This window comes from Nicotiana attenuata, unplaced genomic scaffold (assembly GCF_001879085.1).
Source record: "Nicotiana attenuata strain UT unplaced genomic scaffold, NIATTr2, whole genome shotgun sequence".
NCBI lineage: Eukaryota > Viridiplantae > Streptophyta > Magnoliopsida > Solanales > Solanaceae > Nicotiana > Nicotiana attenuata.
The window spans coordinates 10602-33327 of NW_017675817.1; the positions used below are offsets into that span (position 1 = coordinate 10602).

The window sequence follows — 22726 nt, forward strand, 5'->3', positions numbered from 1 at the left end:
AGTGTGTCCCACAGGAAGATTGTATAAGTGTGGCAGGTAGTCACATGATTGATTAAAGACTTAAACTAAGTATGAAGGTTGTGATAATATTGTTGATTTGAGAATATATGCCTGGAGGGCACTCAGTCTATTGAGTCGCGGACTGCGGATGATTTCTCCGAGTATGATGGATGTTCTTATGTGTTATGAGCGGAAGAGGAGTTATTATGGACCTGTCAAAGGTAATTAGCCTAGTTCAGTGCGATCAAAATCGGCTTGAGGTCGGTGGATGGATTCAAATGTGAATATGGGCTCTATGTCAGGCCAAACGTGTTCAGTTCAGTAATGCGCTCCTTATGGAGGAGTAGTCAGGGTGTTATTTTGTTGTCAGATATTTCATGTAGTGATACGTCGCGCCGTGTGAGTTGGGAGGCGTCTTGAGAAATTGCTTATGTGTTGAGGATCCGCGTAGAGATGATGTTATATGAGAAGGATGCTTTTGAGATTTCAAATCGTATATCGCACCTCAGTAGTGCTTGAGTTTTGTGGCTTCTGGCGCTATATGTCTCCCCAGGGATGGAATTATGCACTTAGTGTGCTTGGGACCGATATTCGGTATATTATTGAGATGAGCAATCTAGCTCGGTGCGTATCTTCTTATGCGAGTTTTATGGGTGGATCGGGTGGCACGCCGCCATGGTTATATTGTTCGGGTCGGGTTGCACGCCGTAACAGTATGAAGCTGAGTACAGATCCCCGTATCTATTTTTATGTGTTTTGTTTCCTATTTTATGAGGAAGGCTTATGTTAGTTATGTGCCCGCGTCGCACGTATGATTCGCGAGCGGGGTGTTTGTTACTTATGTCCACCGCGTCGCATGTATAATTCGCGAGCGGTGTAGTTGAGTTTCCTTCCCAAAGTTTCCTTCCCTTCATATCGCGTTCGATATGGTAGCCTATTGGCACATTGTAGCATCATATGGAACTTTTGGTCATGTCGGGGTGGCTTATTGCCTGAACAGTTCGTACTGGGTGAGACGAGATCATTGAATTCGAGATCAGTGCAATCCGAGTCTATGGAGTATATCAAGGAGCTAAGACCATTATTTGGTTCAGAATAAGGTGATGGTTTTTGTCATGGGTATAGACCTAATGATTTGTTGACTCGGCAGTTGGTTATGAATTTCTGCACATCTCTTCCGTCGTGGCGGTATTGTAAAGGTTAGAGTAAGACCTGTGTATGTCATGGGGTGTAATGGGAGTATCGGATTACGGGAATTTCGATTAAATTGATCAGAAAATGTTATTGGGGTCCGGTGAGTAAAGTGATGCTAGGTGTGAATTCAGCAAATTTTGCAGCCATGTTTGGGTACAGCGTGTAGTGATTGATATGGTGATCTTATGTTGGAAACAGGTCGGGCATAGAATTCCGGATGTTGGAATTGGGCTCTAAGGCTTATTTGCTTGAATAAAAGGGAATATCTTCAGAATTGATCGAGCTGATGTGCTCAACTGAGTTGTGGTAGCACGGGAAGGAGCATGAGAAGTTAAACAATGATTTCAGACTACTTCAGTGTGGTTCTCAGCATGTTCGAGGACGAACGTATGTTTAAGTGGGAGAGAATGTAACGACCCGACCGGTCGTTGAGTCCTAGCGCTCCGTTCAGCAGTCTGAGGTCATGAGCAGCTTCATTTCAAGTATTACGGCTTGTGCGCGTGGTCGGAATTGAATTTCGAGAAGTCCAGAGTTTATTTGGAAAGAGAAGTCTTATTTCGGAAGCTTAAAGTTGAAAGAATGAACTAGGATCGGAATTTTGAGTAAACGACCTCGGAATTAGGATCTGAAGGTTCCAGCAGGTTTGTATGATGATTTCGGACTTGGGCGCATGCCCGGTTCGGGTTTTGGATAACCCGGGAGCGTTTTGGCGCCTATTGTGGAAGTTAGCATTTTGGAAGAAATTTCTTAAGTTTGGCTTGAAGTGCATTTCAGCGTTATCGATGTCCGTTTGGGATTCCGAGTCTGAGAATAGCTCCGTATGGTGATTCTGGAGTTGGGAGCGCGATCGGAAGTGAATTCGGAGGTCCGTAGGTCAATTTGGAGCCATTTGGCCAAAGATAGAAACTTGAAGGATTTTGAGAAGTTTGACCGGAAGTGGACTTTTTGATATCGGGGTCGGAATCCAATTCCGGAAGTTGCAGTAGGTCCGTAATGTCAATATGACTTGTGCGCAAAATTTGAGGTCAATCGGACGTGATTTGATAGGTTTAAACATCGGAAATAGAAGTTTGAAGTTCTAAAGTTCATAAAGCTTGAATTGGAGTGTAATTCGTGATTTTCGTGTTGTTTGATGTGATTTGAGGCCTCGAGCAAGTCCGTAATGTGTTTTGGTACTGGTTGGTAGGTTTGCTTGAGGTCCCGGGGGCCTCGGGTGGATTCCGGATGGTTAATGGATCGAATTTGGAATTTGGAAGAGGGCTGAATTATCTGGTTACTGGTATTTCGCTTCTGCGGTGGGCTAACCGCAGAAGCGGCTCCGCAGAAGCGGAAACGGAGCCGCAGAAGCGATTTTCGATCAAAGGTTCGAGGGCCGCAGATGCGGTCAAGGTTCCGGAGAAGCGGGACCGCATCTGCGGAAATCTGGTCGCAGAAGCGGGCGAGGGCATCGTGGGGAAAACCGTAGATGCGGTCATAGTTCCGCAGAAGCGGGACCGCATCTGCAGGAGGCGTGTCGCAGAAGCGAGATTGGGGTGGCCCAGGGAGGGCCGCATATGCGGTATTTGGACCGCACCTGCGGAACCGCAGAAGCGGTCGTTGGACCGCAGGTGCGAAAAATGCTGGGGCAGAATGATTGTTTTAAAATCGGATTTTGGCCATTCTTCTCTCACTTTTCACTTGGCATGGGCGATTTTGGGGAGCTTCAAGAGGGGATTTTCGTCATCAACGTTAAGGTAAGATATTCCCACCTATATTGAGTTAAATACATCAATTATGTATGGATTTAGACTTGGAAAATTGTAGAAAAATTGAGGTTTTGGTGGAAAACCTAGAAATTTCATTCTTGGAATTTAACCACGATATTGAGTATGGAATTTAGTGAAAATTAAATATTTGAGTTCCTAAGGTCATGGGTAAGGAATTATTAGTAGTGGTAATTTGAGCAAAGGAATTATTAAAAATGGGCTATTGTTGGCCTTATTGGCCCATGTTCAAACTTGGGGGAAGGATTCAGGATTGTGCTTTGTAAAGATGCGGGTTCCCAGAGAAGTGATTCTGCCAGGTGCTTCACCAAGCATCCATGTGCTAGAAGATTTATGGAATTGATTATATTCGGGGCCAAGTCAGAGCGGGTGGCTCTCAGCAGCGGTCCTAGTAAAATTCAAAAGATAAATGAGAATTTGATTAAGTAGTTAGATTGACTTTCCTGACAGCGATGTCCGGCGCCACCACGACCCTTAGTGGATCTGGGTCGTGACAACATGGTATCAGAGCACTAGGTTCCTAGGGTCTCACGAGTCATGAGCAAGTCTAGTAGAGTCTCGCGGATTGGTACGGAGACGTCTGTACTTATCCTCGGGAGACTGCAGGACTGTTAGGAGTACTTCCCTTCTTGATTCCTTATCGTGCGATTTGATTCCTGTGAGGCTTATGCCTTTGTTCCTTCCTACTCAATCTTATGCGACGCAAAACACTTGTTATAAATCGAGAATTGAAGGACTGTAATGGTACTACAGATGTGATACGGGATGTTTCTCCCGGTATAGCTGATCGGATTGTTATCGTCGCTTATGGAAGACTATCTTATTGTTTCAGCCCAGTAGCGGTGCTTCTTAGGGCTCTGAGGCTAGGCACAAGTTGTCATGATGCTTATGAACTATTGTTCCGCAATACTGATATGATGGTAGGACATTTGCCTACTTGTCGGGGCGGTGAATGACCTGAAGGGAGGTTGACTCGGTGCATAATCTAGAGGCTCAGTATTTTTATTCCCGGTAGGGGAAATGCAATCGGACTAAGAATGGCCAGATGTGGGCTGGTGGAGTAATGAGACTTGGTATTTGCGAGCATGGTGGAGCTTTCTTCTATGATGGGGTGTCGTCATCCTAATTGAACGTACTAAGTTCGCCGGTGTTATGACCTTATACAATTCGCCTTTGGGGCAAGCTATTGTGAAACAGTATTGAAAATGCGGTGTTCAGACATCGCAGGGTGCGGTAGTTCAGGGTTGAATTAGTGTTTCTAATGTCGACGGTATGAGAAAGATGATCTTCCGAAAGGTGTAAAGTTAGCAGCAATTGTGGGTTCACGTGCCACGAAGATAGATTTTATTTAAGGTAGCAACTTAGCAGCAAAGGATGAGGAAAGATATGTGGGAAGTGTCAGGCGGTGGCTAAAATTTCTAGAATGCCGAGTATAAGAGGCCAAGGGTCAAGTAGTTGATTAAGGGGATGAGTTCCGCCAAAGTGGGAGAGTGGCGGAGTTGAATATGGGCTTTGCAGTGGGATGACCACGTGCCTTAAGGAGAGTTTGGAGTGATTTGAGAATGTTAGTGATTGGTGATTGGGGTCTATGGATTTAATTTGAAGTATGGGCTTTCATGCGGTAGGAGATTTGATATAACGGGACGGAGCTTCGTGAATGGAGAAGGATACAACATAACTTTGGATTGGAGGAATATTGCCGCGCATTTAATTGATGTCCACGAGAGGTGAATGGACTTGTGCAGCTAGAGAGTGAGCTCGGACTCAGGAGGGGTTAATGATGTCGTAGTGATTGTACCCCATGCAGCAGCGTTGGAAGATGCCGGGGAGTGACTTCTACAGGTAGGGTATTCCTGTGAGCAGGTTAGCAGTCGCGTGGTTGGCGAGGCTTCTGCGAAGAGTTCTACTGGTTATACAGCGAAGGGAATTGTTGTGTGAAGGTTGCTAATGATTTAGAGTATAAAAAGGGGGGCTTCTACAGTAAAATATCGAGAATTTTGGCGATTGATTGCGTAAGGCTATGTCAATAAGAGATGAGGAATTCCGGTGAGTCCCGAATTTGTGAAACAATGGCTTCATGCTAAGTGGGCGATCCCACCGCTTATGATTGGGTTGCATGGTTAGCTACTTGGGAGGTTTCTGGGTATTAGCATATCGATGGGCCATTTCAGCTACGGGAAAAGACCATAAGTGGTAATTTGAGCAAAGGAATTATTAAAAGTGGGCTATTGTTGGCCTTATTGGCCCGTGTTCAAACTTGGGGGAAGGATTCAGGATTGTGCTTTGTAAAGATGCGGGTTCCCAGAGAAGTGATTCTGCCAGGTGCTTCACCAATGGGGCATCCATGTGCTAGAAGATTTATGGAATTGATTATATTCGGGGCCAAGTCATAGCGGGTGGCTCTCAGCAGCGGTCCTAGTGAAATTCAAAAGATAAAGGTTCGATCAAAGGTTCGAAGGCGGCAGATGCGGTCAAGGTTCCGCAGAAGCGGGACCGCATCTGCGGAAATCTGGTCGAAGTAGCGGGCGAGGGCATCGTGGGGAGAACCGCGGATGTGGTCATAGTTCCGCAGAAGCGGGACCGCATCTGCGGGAGGCGTGTCGCAGAAGCGAGATTGGGGTGGCCCAGGGAGGACCGCATATGCGGTATTTGGACCGCACCTGCGGAACCGCAGAAGCGGTCGTTGGACCGCAGGTGCGAAAAATGCTGGGGCAGAATGATTGTTTTAAAATCGGATTTTGGCCATTCTTCTCTCACTTTTCACTTGGCATGGGCGATTTTGGGGAGCTTCAAGAGGGGATTTTCGTCATCAACATTAAGGTAAGATATTCCCACCTATATTGAGTTAAATACATCAATTATGTATGGATTTAGACTTGGAAATTGTAGAAAAATTGAGGTTTTGGTGGAAAACCTAGAAATTTCATTCTTGGAATTTAACCACGATATTGAGTATGGAATTTAGTGAAAATTATATATTTGAGTTCCTAAGATCATGGGTAACCTTTATCTTCGAATCGGATTCCGGGCACGTGGGCCCGAGGGCGTTTTGGTCAACTTTTCGATCGGAGTTAGGAATTGCTATAAATTAGATTGTAATGAATAATTGAGCATATATTAATAGATTTGCGTAACCGTTGGCTAGTTTTGGAGCGTGGTGCATCAATTAGAGTCTTCGGAAGGGCGTGGAATGCCGGTTATGGATCTGCGGAGCGAGGTGAGTCTCCTTTCTAACCTTGTAAGAGGGAATTGTCCCCATAGGTGAGTTAATTGGATATGTGCTCCTATTTTTGGGGGATACGTACGCACGAGGTGACGAGAGTCCGTGCGTAGCTACTATTATGCTATTGTCCGGGTAGTTTAGGACCCAAAGCATGCTATATTTGGAATATCTGTAATCTTATTGACAGCTTGAATTGCTTAAATCACATTGAATTAGTAGAGGAACTTCTAAAAGGATTAAACTTCATGTTCTTAAATTGTTAAAAGAGAAAGTGGCTTTTATTTGGAATAAATATTCCCCGATAAATTCTTAATTGGCTATCTGAGCATGTATTTCTATGTGTACCTGCGTCGCATGTATGGTTCGCGAGTAGGGTGATTGTTTATCTTATGTTGACCGCGTCGCATGGATAGTTCGCGATCGGGGTAATAGATGCATCTATGGTTCGCGTCGTTCGACCCTCGGTAGTGCACAGTTTATTTTCTGCTGGAGCGGGCCGTACGTACCACGGTGTTATTTGAGCATGCTTGTATTGCTGCCTTGAACTTATTGAAGTTGTTGTTGCCCCTTCATGGCTTGATAATATTTGGATAAATAATGAAAAGTAATTTTGGAAATTTCCTATAAAAGAAAATAATTGATCACTTGTTTCCTTCTATTGGATTGAAATCATGTTTATAGAAATCCGCGATTTAATATTTTATTGACATCACATTATTGGACCCTTAGTAAGTGTCGAAGTCGACCATCTCGTCTCTACTTCTTCGAGGTTAGGCGGGATACTTACTGAGTACACGTTGTTTTCGTACTCATACTACACTTCTGTGCATTTTTGTTGCACGGGTATATGTAACTCTAGTGGCCTACTGGGCGTAGCAGCACGGATGATTTGGGGACTAGGTGAGTTGCATTATTCAAGGCGGCCCGCAGCTAGTATAGTCCTTTCCAGTATATTGTATTTATTTTTTGTCCACTGTATCCCGGACGGATGTTGTATTATACTAATTCTTAGAAATTGCTCATGTACTTGTGACACCGGGTTCTGGAATGTATTTGGGTTTGTTCATAAATTTTAAAGGTTGTTAAATGTTTCATTATTAATTCGGAGGAACTTACTATGTATTGTTTTAAATGTATAAAAGAAGTGTTTTCGAAAGTATTTAGATGAGAATTTGATTAAGTAGTTTGATTGGCTTGCCTGACAGCGATGTCCGGCGCCACCACGACCCTTAGTGGATCTGGGTCGTGACAAAACATACTAAACCTAGACGGGAGAAATGTTAAAATGTAAGTACGCAACCAAAGAAAAGGTGGAAAGGCAAGAATCGTGGAAAAAAAAGGTCAAGTTTAAAGAGAACTATAAATTTAACGGAAAGTAAAACTTGAATATTATGTTACAATCAATAATATGTAATTGTGAAACTTAGTATGTATTTCGGTATTTTATTTTTGAATAATGAATATCATACCTAATGCTAATATTTTTTAAAAACTTAAATTAAATACAATACCAAATACCAAAATATCGCCAAATACAAAATTTTCCGTTACCAAATTATGCACACCACTATATATTTAAATATAAAGATATATATTATTTGAATACTAAATAACTAAGACTATTTAGTTTTTCAACATCTGAGGGTACATATAGAATGTATCTTTATTTAAAATCAATAAATTAAATAAATATTAATTAATCTAATGCTATATCAATAAATATTTTTTAAAAGCAATATCACAGTTGGTGGTAGTGACAGATATGATGGTGGTTGTGGGTGCTGACTAGCAGTGGTAGTTGGTGAATACAATAGTAGCTAGTAGTGATGGTAGTTGTAACAGTAATTAATGATAGCAGTTTATGGTAGCTGCTAATAATTATGGTGGATAATAGTGATAGCTAATGGTTAACGATGGTTATCGATATATAGTGGTAGATAGTGATATCGTTGATTAATATGGTGATTGGCGACAGTGATGGTTGTGATTGAGGAAGGTTATTGTGTTTGGTGGATGGTAGTAGTTGATAATGGTGGATGGTGACAAAAATTTCATATTAAAAAATCTTTTATTTGTTACTCCTTTCGTCTCAATTATTGACAAAGTCAAACGAGTTGTTATTTTTATCGTAATTTTTTATATACCGTTTAAATATTTTGAATTGTTAATTATTATGACTTATAGTACTTTTTATATAGTTTCTAAATATAAATTTTATTTAAAAACACTTTTAGTTCTATGTCTGAGTTCACAGTCAAAATTAAAAAATCTGACTCATAAAATTTGAAAAATACCATACAAATTGGGTTTAGGATGAACTGAGCTGCACATGTGGATATCATATTTAGTTGCAAGATGCTAGTCAGACAAAACAGACAAGATAACTGCAAGTAGACTTAAATTAGTATTCTTTATTTCATTTTAGGGGTGTACATATATNAATTTGTGCTCCAAATATTTCTTTAATCCTAGTAAGATCGAACTATATAAGGTATTTTTTCAATAAAATAACATAAATATGAGATGAGTCATGGCATCGTACTAAAATATTCAACAATAAAGATAATAAAATCGCATAAAATAAGTATTATTAATAAGCCATAATAAAAACAAACATAATTTGAAATTACTAATAAGTTGCTAAAATAAGTACGACTAATAAGTACTATATTATTTACATGACCAAACACTAAAAGAAAAATAAGTTATGCATTTTATCTAAACCACGGAAAAACCAAAAAATAAATATCCAACACTATTTTCATTCATAGTACAATTGAATTGAATGTCTTTTATTAACATTAGTATTGATTTTATATTGGTTTAAGATTTATTTGAGTTTTTTTTATGAACTATAAAACTTATTGGAGCATCCAAAAATTATAAGTCCAAGCTTGAAATAATACGTGAAAAGATAAAACTATGAAAAAGTTTAATAAATATTTATAAACTACACTACAATAAATATTTTTATGTATTAAATATATTTAAAATTTCTATACATATAATATCGGGTTGGTTTGGTTTCGGTTTGACTTTTTTAGTTAAAACCAAAACCAAACAAAATATGGTTGGGTTTTTTTTTCCAACACCAAACCAAATCAAACCAAACCATAGTCGAATTTTTTTTCTCGGTTTGACTCGGATTATCGGGTTGGTGCGGTTTGTCGGTTTCATTTATACACCCCTATTTCATTTTATGTGACATTCTGTTGTTTTAAGTTTGTCCCAAAATATAATGAAATATTTTATATTTGCAAACTTAATTTTAAATTTTAAATTTATCCGTAATTACAAGCTTTTATAGCAACATAAATTAAATGTTATAATATATTTAAGATCACAAATTATAAAAATCTTCGGTTCTTTCTTGAATTCGTGCCTCGAGAAAATTAAAGAGAGAGGAAAGTCTCATACGTATAGAGTTTTAGCTCTCTTTGGGTTATAAGACTGGAATAGTGGACTTTTAGAAATTATTTTCTCCATTAATCTTACATATTGTATGAAGTAAATGTATAGACAAAAAACAAAAATATTAAGAAACAAATAAACCTAGAAAATGTAGATATTGCTTTCAACAATTCAACTTTTAACAATATATAAATTCCAACTTTTTGGGATAGAGAGCATACGATACCATGAAAACACTTGTGATCTACTTACCTAGACACAATGTAAATGAAAAGGTGTGATCCCAACGTTGGAAGAGTATAATAACTTAATAAGGCTAATTGCATTAATATTTTCATTGACTTAGTAATGTCACTTCTGCTCATGTTCTGATTTGCATAATAATTTTCATCTGAACAAAAAATAAGGGATGTAAACTTCAAATAGTAATAATTAAATTGCACATACTGATATTTAATTGTACAAATAGGAGTTTCCCGGTTCGCGATTTCTTTCGAGGGAACTATAATAAAGGGCAACTCGATACACAAGGCATCCCGCATTCACGTAGGGTCTGGGGAACAGCCGCACCTCAAGAAGTGTGATGTAGACAGACTCAATGCAAGCATTAGTGAACTGCAATTCCACGACTTGAACCCGTGACCTATAGGTCAGATAACTTTACCGTTGCTCCTAGGCACCCTTTCGAGGAGAGGCGGATCTAAAGGTATGAATATGGGTTCCCGGGAACCCAATAGCTTTTGGCTAGATCCCGGATTTGTACTAAGAAAATAACTCAATGTATAAGAATATTATTTAGTAATTGGGAACCAAGTTCTTTAATACGATTATTATAATATATTAATTTAAAGTCGACGTAGAAACCTATAAACTTAAAATTCTGAATTTGCCTCTGCCTTTGAGGGAACCATGATAATTTCCATATAAATTGTGAGAATTAGCGAATAAATTTTTTTAAGGGTCATAGGAACCATAGATTATAAGGAAATCTTATTGCTCATGAGTTATTTACATTAAAAACTACAACGGATTCATGGTTGTAAGCTCATAATACTACAGAGTAACAACCAATCACACTCCCACTAATACATCAGAAATACATTTATTTTATTCTTCTACGATTTCTTCAAACATGTTCTGTAGAGTAAGGTGGAGTGTCTATCGAAGAAACAATATGTTTTTTCCCACGTTCAGACCGGCAATTCTCTGCAAATTTAACACTTCCCTGATGTAATCCTTTTGATTTTTCATCTTTTGTCCATTCAGAACCATAATAATGCTCTTCATCATATTTCTCATCTTTTGAAGCTGGAAAAAACATACCTCCCCACTGCGGAAAATGAATAAAAGCCACTGGAATTGTACATGCTACAGCCATTACTCCCATCCAAGTTAACCCCATTGATGTTGAAAATCTTGTCGTTGAAAAGAAAAGCAATTGCATTAATCCACCACCGAAATTTCCTCCAGCACCAGTGAGGCCCGAAATCAAGCCCAACGATCTTCGCGAAACGAAAGGAATGATTCCATAAGTTGCACCACATGCAGCTTGTGCTCCGATAGAGAAGAGGATCATTGAAACTATGGCTATAGGAAGAGATTCGGCTCGGCCCAACCAAATACAGAAGGCTCCTCCTAGTGTTTGTACGATCCATAGGACCCATAACCTGCCCCTCATCCCGTATTTTCGAGCTGCTAAATCAGATGCATATCCTCCAAATGGACGTGCCACAAAATTAGCCATTCCAAATGTTGCTGCTATCATTCCTGCTGTGTGTAGCTTCAGATTGAACCTATCAACATTGAGTAATATGCATGGTCAGTTGTGTAAGTTGAAGTTGCGACGTTTACAACTTGTTTGGATGGTTATATCACTTTTAGCTCGCGCCAGAAATTATTTACATCTGGTAGCCGAAAAAGTGTATAAAATTTGTATAATATATAACATACAAAATATGTATATATACAAATTTTATATATATCTTTCGGCTATTATTTTTATAGCGGTTGTATAGTGTCATTTTTCCTTATATTAATTTTGATGAATACAACGTTTGGATAAAATGTATCATTTATCGTCATTTCATGATTTAATGTACCAAAATATGAAGAATAAACTTGGAATATTACAAAGAAAAAGTAGGATACGAGGTAAAATTATTATATAAAAGGTAGGGTGAAGGATAAAATATATTATTTAATAAGAAGAAAGGGAAAAACCAGAGGAAAAAACAGGGTAATGATGCGCCACACCAAATCGGTTGTTATACAATAAAATTTAAGTAACAATTAAAACAAATAATTTATTTAAAGTAACAGTATGATACGATAAAACAGGTAACAATCATCCAAAAAAGCTGTTAATTTCTACACTCTGACAATGTAGAATTTTTTTACTAGTTATAAGATGCTTGAGATATAAAAAAAACTTACTTGTCAAAAAAATATTCTGCTATGACATTGTTGATACAGAGCTCAACTCCCATGGAAAATCCATAGACAAAGAAAAAGATCCATGTCCTATAATTTGTAACTGCATACTGAAGAACCTATACAGAAAAAGAATATAAAACCAAAATCAGTCAACTTGTGCTAATTATAATAATTGATTACTAGTTTATATATGCATGGGGCAGAATTTAATTACCTTTGAAAATTGATCTTTGGCAACATCACCCCTTTTCTGTAGAGTACTAAGGTTTCCATCAGGAAAATCTTGACCAAGAGTTAAGACCATAAGTCCTATAATAATATGTAACCAACCTGGTATAAAAAAGGCGATACGCCATGCAGTGAACGGAGTAGCCCCAATTATTTGAATTATATGAAAAAGAAAAGGCATAAGAAGTTGAGTAACACCACCCCCCATATCACCCCACCCCCCTGCAACACCATTAACAAGTCCAATAATCTGGCTATTAAACATAACAGTAACCCAATATTGACATGACACAAATGTAGCTAATGAAAATCCCACTAAAAATCTCATAGCTAAATATCCCTCAGCATTTGAGACAAATGCAGCAGAGAAAACAATAGGAGCTGTTAAAAGGTTGAGAAATGCACAGCCATATCTTGGACCTATTAAGTCACATAGTACACCCATTACTAGCCTAGAGAAAATGCTACCAGAAACAGAAGCAACCCCGGCATTGCCAATATCTGATCTCGTTAGGTTAAGATTATCGCGAATAATAGGAACTAAAGGAGCAGCAGCAAAAGTGGAGATAAAACACACGAAAAACGAAATCCAGGCTAAGTGAAAAGATCTCATGTGGGGTTGTGCAAATGAGAAGATTTTCATAGCTTTTGCCCTGTGTTCTGAATCAACTGGCAAATCAAATTTTGTGGCTAGGCTATTATTATCAGGGTTATTATGGCTATGTGAAGAAACAGAAAATGCAAATGTTTGTTCTGTGCTAGTTAATCCATGCACTGAGCTACCTAGGGGACTTTCAAAAGTAGCCATTTTTGTCTAGAAACAAAACTTTAAAGGCTTAGAGAAGGGCTAAGTGGTTGTGGAGTAGCAAATTAATGAGATATGGGAATGCTAAAGGTTAAGGTATTTATAGAGTTTCAGAGAGTTTGACATTAAAAAAGCACACGTATTGTACACATTGGCATCACATGGGTATGCTTTTGTAAAATAGAAGAAAATAGCGGAAGTACTGTTATTTGTCTATTTGTTTAATTATGATGTGTTTAAGTGTTTAACAACCCTTAATTTGTACTCCATTTAATGTGCAACAATTAAAATTACTAGAATGAACTGATCAACTTAAAGGCAGCAGCTTAAACTTAGCTGAATGCAGTAATTTTTTTTCTTTATTTAAGCAAGCTTTGTACTGTGCTGCTGTACTATAGTTGCCCTATCCTAGTGGTTAAGGCACATGAGCGGACATGAGCGGACAACTCAACCAGTGCGCATGCCGCATCAGACATTTGATTTTAAGAGTTCCAAGATAAATATATAACCGTTTTAAACATATATGCACATACAAATCTAGAATTTTTGCCGGTGTTAACAGAGTTTGGTGACCAGCGGCGTAGCTAGAAATTTCGCCAAGGGTTTTCAAACTTTAAATAAGTCAATAATTATTTTTTCGATGAATGGTGTACCAATATTTTTAAATTAAATTACACAACATTTAGCTAAACAATAAAAAACTTTAATAGAACTATAGTTTTATAAATTAAAATTAAAATAACAAAAAGATAATATTACAAATTTTACTAATAATAGTAAGCATAAAACCAAAAGAAAAAGAACAGAGAGAATTTGTAATTTGTACATTCATTGGATGCATGAAAATGGATTTTAGGTTGTATATTTCCAAAACCTACATAACAACGATAATTAAAGTTGCTCTCATATATATCTAGAGAAATAAACTCTGGTATCAGATTTAGGTTTCAAACACTTGTATCAGAACTTCCCAATCTTACTAAATCTAGTTAAATGGCACATGAATCCCTGCAACTTAAATAATTCTAATCTCAACTTTCAACATTAATTTACTGACTTATCGTCATTTCCTTTTTTTTTAATTTTGATTTAATGGTTAGAGCAATTTAATATTAGTTTTTAGACAGAAATTAATTAAGACCCCCCCCCCCCCCCCCTCCCATCCGAATCTGATAAACGACAAGTCAAGATTTGGAGAAATTCACCAATAAAAGATTTTTTACACTAACAATATATATACTGTCAGTTTATAGAATTTTTTGTTTACACCCTCCGATTACGTTTACGTGATATAACATGTAACTTGTCTTTTTATTTTTTATTTATTTTTGAATTATAAACCTAGCTAGTCAACATGCAAGGATATGTTTTGAAAGTAGAATTTAGCAGGAATGCAGGATTGAACTCCCATAAAGCAATGAAAATCTTATAAGTACGACTTACGTACAAATGATAATACTGAGTGGCTATCGCAGTTTGTACGTATCTTCAAAATTATTTTATTCATAAAAAACTTGTTCACATGTTATTTCAGCTCCACTTGCGTTTATCTTTACTTTTTATTTTATAAGTATATATAACTTAAATTAATAATTTCTTGTTGAATTAGACGTGGCGTGGGGTGGCTAAGATTTCGGTGTCATCTCTTTCTTAACATTCATTTGAACATCTCGAGTTCATTATTTGAGAAATTAAAAGGCATATTGTATTATTCTATTCACTTTTAAAATTTAAATTTCTTATTTGTTGAAAGAATGTAAAGAAAGAAGACAATATTTAGGAATTTTCTCTGTGTATTCCATTGCATAATCATCAGCTTATATATACAAGTTATCCTATTTAGAAAGAATAAAGGAATATACACTTGTCTAAATCCTATATGCTATGAGAATAACTAACTAACCACTATTATTCTTTACAATGCTTATTCACATATCTCACACATGTGAGAATAATCTGATGGAAAAAAATAAGAAAAAGAAAAATCCTCTAATCTGGACGGTGAGGATTTGATCTATCATGTCCCATGTGATTTCCTGAGGGAGCTCCACGTGTAAATTCTGATTGTGTAAAAGAATTCTTCTCATTTCTAGATAACTCCGAAGAACTTTGCTTTGTCTGAAAACCAGTGTCTTTTTCTTCTTCAATTGAACATTCCTTTCCCTTATTTCTCTGATTAAGTGAAGGAAAATTAGAGGAATTAGAGAGTGAAGAGTTCTTATTCTCAACATCCCCCCTCAAGTTGGAGGGTAAAGAAGTAACCCCCAACTTGCAGAGAATGGAATTGTAGGAAGGTCCAGAAAGGGGTTTGGTGAATAGGGGTGGCAATTGGGGCAGGGCGGGGCAGGGTATACTATTAATGGGGCGGGGCAGGGGAAAATTTAAATGGGGCAGGGCAGGCAGGGTAAAATGTTATTTTTTTTAAAAATTAATAGGTTGGGGCAGGGCAAGGTCCGAATTAATAGATGAATCGGGTAAAATAGAAATGACCCGCGTGTTTTATTAATTTTTTCAATCCCTCTTTGAATCCATTTCACATTTCAAGCACTCTGCCCTCGTCGGCTCTTCCAAAGGACAACCCAAAAGCAAAAAGTCAGAAACCTTTCCCTTCAGTTCTTCTAATCTTCCAGGAAAAATTCGATCTCCAACAACAATAAGTTTCAAGGTGACGCTCTCTTACTTTCAGCTTCTCTTTCCGTTGTAACAACTCTTATTTCTCTCTTGGCTTTTAGCTTTTTTGCTATGTTTCCTGATATTTCTTGCCGCCTACGAGGTGTTTGATTTTTTGCTTAGTAGAGTGATGTTTTGAAATAAGGGACAAATTTTTTATTTTGTTGGATGCCCCCGAAGGGAAATGACGGGCCAATTCAAATGTTCAAAGTTACAACAGAATATTAGAATGTTTTGCTGAAAAAAACCAAAAAGTTTTGCTTTTGCAATAGTTAATCTATGGCGCTCAGAATATGAATGTTACTTTTGCACTAGTTAATACAGTCGCCTAAGTTTCTTTCATGCTTACTGCTTTCAGTTCCCTTCTAATGAACGAAAGTCTTGATCTTTGTATAATTTTATTGTTTTTGTACTTTGCTACAATGGTTTTGGTTTTCAGGGAGGGGGTTCTTTGAAAACAACAGAAAGTACAGTGCCCTCAACGATTTCAGCACCTCTGTGTATGATGATACTCTGTAGGCAGGCATAGGCGTGCTCTCGACTAATAGGCATACGAAGAATTTGAGTTCTTTTCTATTTCTTTGAGAACTGTAACGAGGGCACGCCTAATGTTGTTTTAGAGCTTCAACAAATACAGCTGCTTGTCAGCATGTATTGTCTAATATCTATGTATTCTACTATCCCTGTTTGGAGAAAAGGAGGAGCAAAGTCTCTGTTGTAGTTCATCCTCTTGGATTTAATTATGGGATTTGTATTGCTTAGTGAAATTATAATCTGTATAATGCAATTTTAGAAGTGATGAGGCAAACTTTAAAATAATCTGCACATCTGTTGTTTCCTTTGTATATTATTTACTTTTGGTTATAATTTGAATGCTAATAACAGGTTGTGTGGTGCAAAAGACTAACTTCCCATATTTCTTGAATATTCCGAGATCTGTATTTGTGGTTTCTTGTTTCAGAGAATTAAGTTCATTATTAAAGTATGTTAATTGCTTGATACACTTTCTGCTTTAGGTAATCATGGCATCTCAAATTGAAGAGAATCTACCAGCTTCATCTTCTAATGCTATTTCCTTAGACGATGAGAGTCAACGGCCTTCACAACCTGATGAAGTTGAACCGAAAAAAATGAGATATTCCAAATCATGGGATCATTTCGAGCCAGTGAAGGTTAAGGGTGTTCCATCTTGTAAGTATTACGATCGCCGGTATAAAAATGCTAGGAATTGTGGGACAAAATCTATGTTAGATCACATGCTTAAGTGTCCTAATAGGCCAAGAGATGCACAAAATGAGGGCGATACAGGGGGTGGTTATTTTGATCAAGATGTTTCACGTAAAAAGCTTGTACATGCCATTATTTTACACGAGTATCCACTCTCTATAGTTGATCATGTGGAATTTAGGAACTTTGTTGCGAGTCTTCAACCTATGTTTAAGATGGTTTCCAGAAATACAATCAAGAATGACATAATAAAAATCTTTGAAAATTTGAAACCGCAAACTTCTATGTTGTTGGAGAAAGTCACGAGTAGAATTGCAATAACAACCGATATGTGGACTTCCAATAGTAACAAAAAAGGGTTCATGGCTATTACTGGTCATTTCATTGATGATTCATGGAGGCTTCAAAGTCATATTTTGAGATTTGCTTATGTCCCTGCTCCACATGATAAAGATGCCTTGTGTGGTGCTTTGGTTAATTGTTTGTTTGATTGGAATCTTGAACGAAAAATATCAACTATCACAGTTGATAATTCTAGCACAAACAATGCTATGATTAAAACTTTATTGGATGAGAAACTCAATAAAAATGATTTGTTGTTGACTGGTCGAGTATTTCATGTGCGTTGTGCTGCACATATTTTAAATTTGATTGTGCAAGAAGGGTTAAAAGTGATAGGAGATAGTATTAGCAAAGTGCGTGATGGTGTCTTGTATTGGATCGGATCAGCTGGCAGAATTGAGAGGTTTGAAGAAGCCGCACGTTTGGTTCACTGTTCTTGTTATAAGAAGTTGGAGTATGATTGTCCTACTCGGTGGAACTCAACATATTTAATGTTGAGAACAGGTATAGAATACAAAGAGGTGTTTAACAAGTTGAGTCTAACTGACACAAATTATAAGTCGTATCCAACTGAAGAGCAATGGAGTAATGCAGAAGATGTTTCTGATAAGCTCAAACTTTTTATCATATCACTGAACAGTTTTCAGGAACTCAATATCCAACTTCTAGTCAATACTTTACAAAAGTTTGTGAAATTAAACTAGAATTGGAAGCTTGGGTGAAAGAGCTTAATCCTTTGATTAGCGATATGGCATCTGCCATGTTGTTGAAATTTAAAAAATATTGGGATGATGTGCATATTTTGATGGGAGTAGCTGCAATCTTTGATCCACGGTACAAGATGAGGTTGGTAGAGTTCTTTCTTCCACTAATTTATGGTGAAGAAGCTTCAACTAAAATTCAAGAAGTTCGATCCAATTGTTATGATCTCTTTCAAGATTATAAGAGTAAATTATCTGCTCCACATGATTCATTAGCATCTAGTTCTAGTGAAGTCACTAGTTTTACTCAGGGTGATCGGCTTCGAGCTTTGATAGATTTGTAGCTTCAACTGGAGCTACCGTGGAGAAAAGATCAGAGTTGGATATGTACTTAGAAGAAGACCTACTACCTCGAACCCCTTCATTTGACAATTTGAGTTGGCGGAAGACAAATGGATTGAAATTTCCTACATTGCAAAAAATGGCTCGTGATCTCTTAGCCATTCTCGTGTCTAGCGTTGCTTCAGAATCGGCATTTAGCACTAGTGGGAGGTTGATTAGCCCGCATCGGAGTAGACTCCACCCCACTACTTTGGAAGCTTTAATGTGTGCTCGCACGTGGTTATGGAATGACTTAAATGGTAAGTAATTTTCTCATTATTGTCTTAATAGGTATTCAATAGTTTAATACGATATTGATACATTGAACTATGCATTTTTCCTTTTAGGTTTGACTTCAACCGTTGATCAAGTTTCATGTCCAACATTGCTTGATGAAGAGGACGAGCCGGATTCAAGTGGTTTATCGCAACTATGAGACCCTTGACATGCTTACATCCCTTTTGTTCCTCTCAAATTTGGATTGCCACATAGTTACTGTTTCAATTTATAGTATCTGTTTTTATTGCTGTTGGTACTGTTTGAATTTAAGTATGGTTTCGGCCTACTTGTAGCTGTTAAATGTTCCTTGTAAAACTCACAGCTTTTTCTTCATGGTTAATAGATTGTGTTTCTCAAGTGGTTACAACTATTTAAGAATTTTGGTGAACAAGTTACGAGTTGGTTCGATAAGGTTTTTCCACCAGTAACTGGAAACAAAAAGATGAAACTGTGGTTTCAGTTTGCTTTACCCTTCGTAGAATTGCTTAAGAATTATGGTGGGGGTTTTATGAGTTTGTTTCACATTGCTTCACCATATGTATATTTGTTGCTGTGTTTGAGGACTGAGGAAAAAGTTCTTGGCGGTGTGTTATCGCTGATGCTGCTGCTAATTGGTATAGATGATGAAAAAACCTCTCTTCACATGGAGCTGGTGTCAATACTGATATTGCTGCTGAAGGCGAGAAGCTGAAACTATCAAAATGACCAAAAGCAAAAAAGAAAAGAATTTTATCTTTATTGTTTTTGCTCGTAATTATTAGTGTTTGTTACCCATGTTGTTCAAGTTAAATTGCAGTGTGAAACTGTTGGAGTTAATTAGAATATATGCATTGATGTCTATGATAGTAAATGAAACTGCTCCACATTTTCCCCATCTTTTCTTTTATCCGAGTTCATTGCAGTGCTTTCAGATGAACCCATTATAGTTAAATGAATCCAGCAATTCTGTTGAGTACTAATAATAGGAGTAGCATTTTACTTGAATTAAGTGTAAAAGTAGATACAAGGTTTATGTATTTGTAAGTAGATTAATATTAGTAAAGATAACATTTGAAGAAGCCTAGGATCCCCGCTAAGTATCGATGGTAGAATGGTTAAAGCGACCAACTCATATACATGAGTACTTCTGCAAGACTTGTGTAGGCGAGGACCAATTGTGTCATTATTTTTTGCGTAGTTTATAATTTATGTGCTTAATGGTATACAGTATAACACTTCTCAGAATTAGAAAAAAAAATTACAAGAGAGTAGGGCGGGGCGGGGCGGGGCAAAATTTGAAAAAATTCTAAATAGGGCAGGGCAGGGCGGGTCAAAATATTAGCAGGTCAAGGCTTGCCCCGCCCCGCCCTGCCCCAATTGCCACCCCTGTTGGTGAACAGATCGGCTAATTGAGAGGAGGATGGAACCAAGGAAAGGGAAATGAGACTGGAGAGGAACTGCTGCCGGACAAAGTGGCAGTCGAGTTCAACATGCTTGGTACGTTCATGAAAGACAGGGTTTCGAGCAATATTGATGGCAGCTTTACTATCGGAGTAAACGGGCACTGGCAAGGAAGAAGAGATGGAGGGATCTTCAAGTAGACGAGTGAGCCAAGTGAGTTCTGCCACAACTCGGCACATTGAACGGTACTCAGCCTCTGCAGAGGAGAGACTGATGGAGTCTTGCTTCTTAGACTTCCAAGAAATGGGAGATCCACCAAGAGAAATGAAGAAACCACTGGCAGATCGCCTAGTTTCAGGACAAGACCCCCAGTCTGCATCACAAAAAGCAAGTAGATCAAGAGAAGGTTGAGAGTTCAAAATAATGCCCTGGCTTGGATTGAGATTGAGGTAACGCAATACTCGGAGAGCCGCGTTGAAGTGGGAAAGGCGAGGACTTTGCATAAATTGACTGAGCTTGAGAACAGCAAATGACAAATCAGGCCGTGTGTGGGTGAGGTAATTCAATTTACCCACAAGATGTCGATACACAGTGGGATTGGGAAGAAGAGGTTCTGTATTAGAGTGAAGTTTGGAAGAAGGTTCCAATGGAGAAGATACATGGGAAGTTGCTGCAATCTCAAATTCTTGGAGCAGATCTAAGGTGAATTTCCTTTGACATACAATTGTTCCTTCTTTTTCGCGCAATATTTCCTTGCCTAGAAAATAATGGAGATTTCCTAAGTCTTTCACCTTGAATTCTGTATGTAAAAATGACTTGAGCCCAGCAATTTCAACTGAATCATTCCCACTAATGAGAATGTCGTCCACATAGACTGCAACAATAGATGTCAAATTCCCTTGTCGTTTAAAAAATAAGGAATAGTCATTCAAGGAGGAGGAATAACCTTTGAAACTCAAAGCACCAGCAAGCCGAGCATACCATTGCCGGGAAGCTTGTTTAAGTCCATAAAAAGATTTTTGAAGAAGGCACACATGGTTAGGACTAGGAGGAGAAAGACCGGCTGGAAACCTCATATAGACCTCTTCTTGTAGGTCCCCATGTAGGAAAGCATTGCTGACATCTAGTTGATAAATAGGCCAATCTTTCTTGGTGGCCACTGCTAGTAAACATCTGATGGTAGTCATTTTGACTACGGGTGAAAAGGTTTCTGTGTAGTCAATACCCTCTCTTTGTATATCCCCCCTCACGACTAATCTAGCTTTCAACCTCTCAATAGTACCAATCAGAATTGTGCTTTACTTTGTACACCCATTTACAGGGTAAAGCCTTTTTGCCTGGTGGTAAGGGAACCACATCCCAAGTGTGATTCCTCTCCAAAGCTTCAATTTCAGAAAGCATAGCTTGTTTCCATCCAGGATGTGCAAAAGCCTGTGAAAAACTATTAGGTTCTGAGATAGCTGAGATAGATTGTATAAGGTGTTGATTGTGATGAGATAAGGCTGCAAAGGAGTAAACAGCTGGGTCACTAGGTTGAGCAAAACAAGAGGAGGTGAGGTCTGTTAGATACACATCGTTGCATATGTAATCATTAAGGTGTGAGGGCAATTTAGAGACCCTAAGGGATCTTCTAAGTGCTGGTGAAGGTATGTGAGAGGGTGCAGAACTGAAAGGTGAGTGTATAGGAGATGGGGAAAGGGAGAGTGAAGAGGAGAAGGGTGGACTGAGATGAGAGGGAGAAGGAGAGGGTGAAGAAGGAGGATCAGAACTTGGTGCAACAGGTGGAACAGGTTCAGTGGGCAAGGGAGCAGATGGGGAAATATCAGGGTTGACATCGGCAGGGATAGGATAGGAAAAAATGGGAAGTGGAGTTGACTTGATTGAGGCAAAGGGATATTTGTCTTCATGAAAGGTCACATCCCTAGACACAAGAATCTTCCTGGTGTTGCTTCTGATGAAGAATGCCTTGAGAAAGCAGAAATGTTGCTTCTTGTGAACCCTTCCCTAATTCAAATGCATTATTAGTCCTCACTTTCTGCACCTTAACCCCAAACTGTCTTTCAGCCATGATGAGAAAATTCTTTAAAACTACAAATGCATTTCCTTTTGTACTCAGCAGAAAGGTCCAGGTGCCTCTGCTAAAGTCATCCACTATCGTTAAAAAATATTTGAAACCATTGTAGGTAGGTACCTTGTAAGGACCCCAGGTATCAACATGAATCAGTTCAAATACTCTTTTGGATGTTATTTGACTTAAAGGAAAAGAGAGTCTAGTTTGCCTAGCTCTAGGACACACATCACAAAAACAATCAGAATTAGAAGTGATTGAAATAAAATTGAACTGTTTCATTGCATGGAAAGGCAAATGCCCCAATCTATTGTGCCAAAGATTTACATTAGAAATTGCACTTGCAGAAATAGGAAAGAAAACTGAAACTTGATTGATATCATTGTGATTAGGAAATGAAACTACATTAGGTTGTGAACTACATCTAGCCTTTCTAGGCTCCAACAGGTATAATCCTTCCTTTGCTTCACCAAAAACTTGAGGCCTCTTCATTAAAGGGGCCTGCAACAGACAGTGACTAGATGTAAGTGAAATGATGCAATGAAACTGTAGACAAAACCTATTGACAGATAGAAGGTTGTATCTAAAACTAGGGACATGCAGAACATTTTCCAGAATGTA

The 22726-nt window shown here is 38.1% G+C and overlaps 2 protein-coding genes across 2 annotated transcripts; both read right to left on the minus strand.

The window, feature by feature from the left end:
* Positions 1–10557: 10557 nt before the first annotated feature.
* On the minus strand, positions 10558–13126 carry LOC109220475 (high affinity nitrate transporter 2.4-like). The gene is made up of 3 exons (XM_019384946.1): positions 12239–13126; positions 12025–12140; positions 10558–11384 (listed from the first exon to the last, which is right to left on the minus strand). Exons 1-3 carry the CDS (start codon positions 13058–13060, stop codon positions 10718–10720), a joined length of 1605 nt encoding a protein of 534 aa, XP_019240491.1. The 5' UTR covers positions 13061–13126; the 3' UTR covers positions 10558–10717.
* Positions 13127–19982: 6856 nt separating this feature from the next.
* Positions 19983–21224, minus strand: LOC109220472 (uncharacterized mitochondrial protein AtMg00810-like). The gene has a single exon (XM_019384944.1). It carries the CDS (start codon positions 21222–21224, stop codon positions 19983–19985), a length of 1242 nt encoding a protein of 413 aa, XP_019240489.1.
* Positions 21225–22726: the final 1502 nt, after the last annotated feature.

Coding starts and splice junctions, on each gene's coding strand:
- LOC109220472 (XM_019384944.1), bottom strand. CDS start 21,224: ATGACTACCATCAGATGTTTACTAGCAGTGGCCACCAAGAAAGATTGG.
- LOC109220475 (XM_019384946.1), bottom strand. CDS start 13,060: ATGGCTACTTTTGAAAGTCCCCTAGGTAGCTCAGTGCATGGATTAACT. Junction 12,141..12,238: donor CCAAAGATCAATTTTCAAAG/GTAATTAAATTC, acceptor TTTTCTGTATAG/GTTCTTCAGTATGCAGTTAC. Junction 11,385..12,024: donor GCAGAATATTTTTTTGACAA/GTAAGTTTTTTT, acceptor CAATGTTGATAG/GTTCAATCTGAAGCTACACA.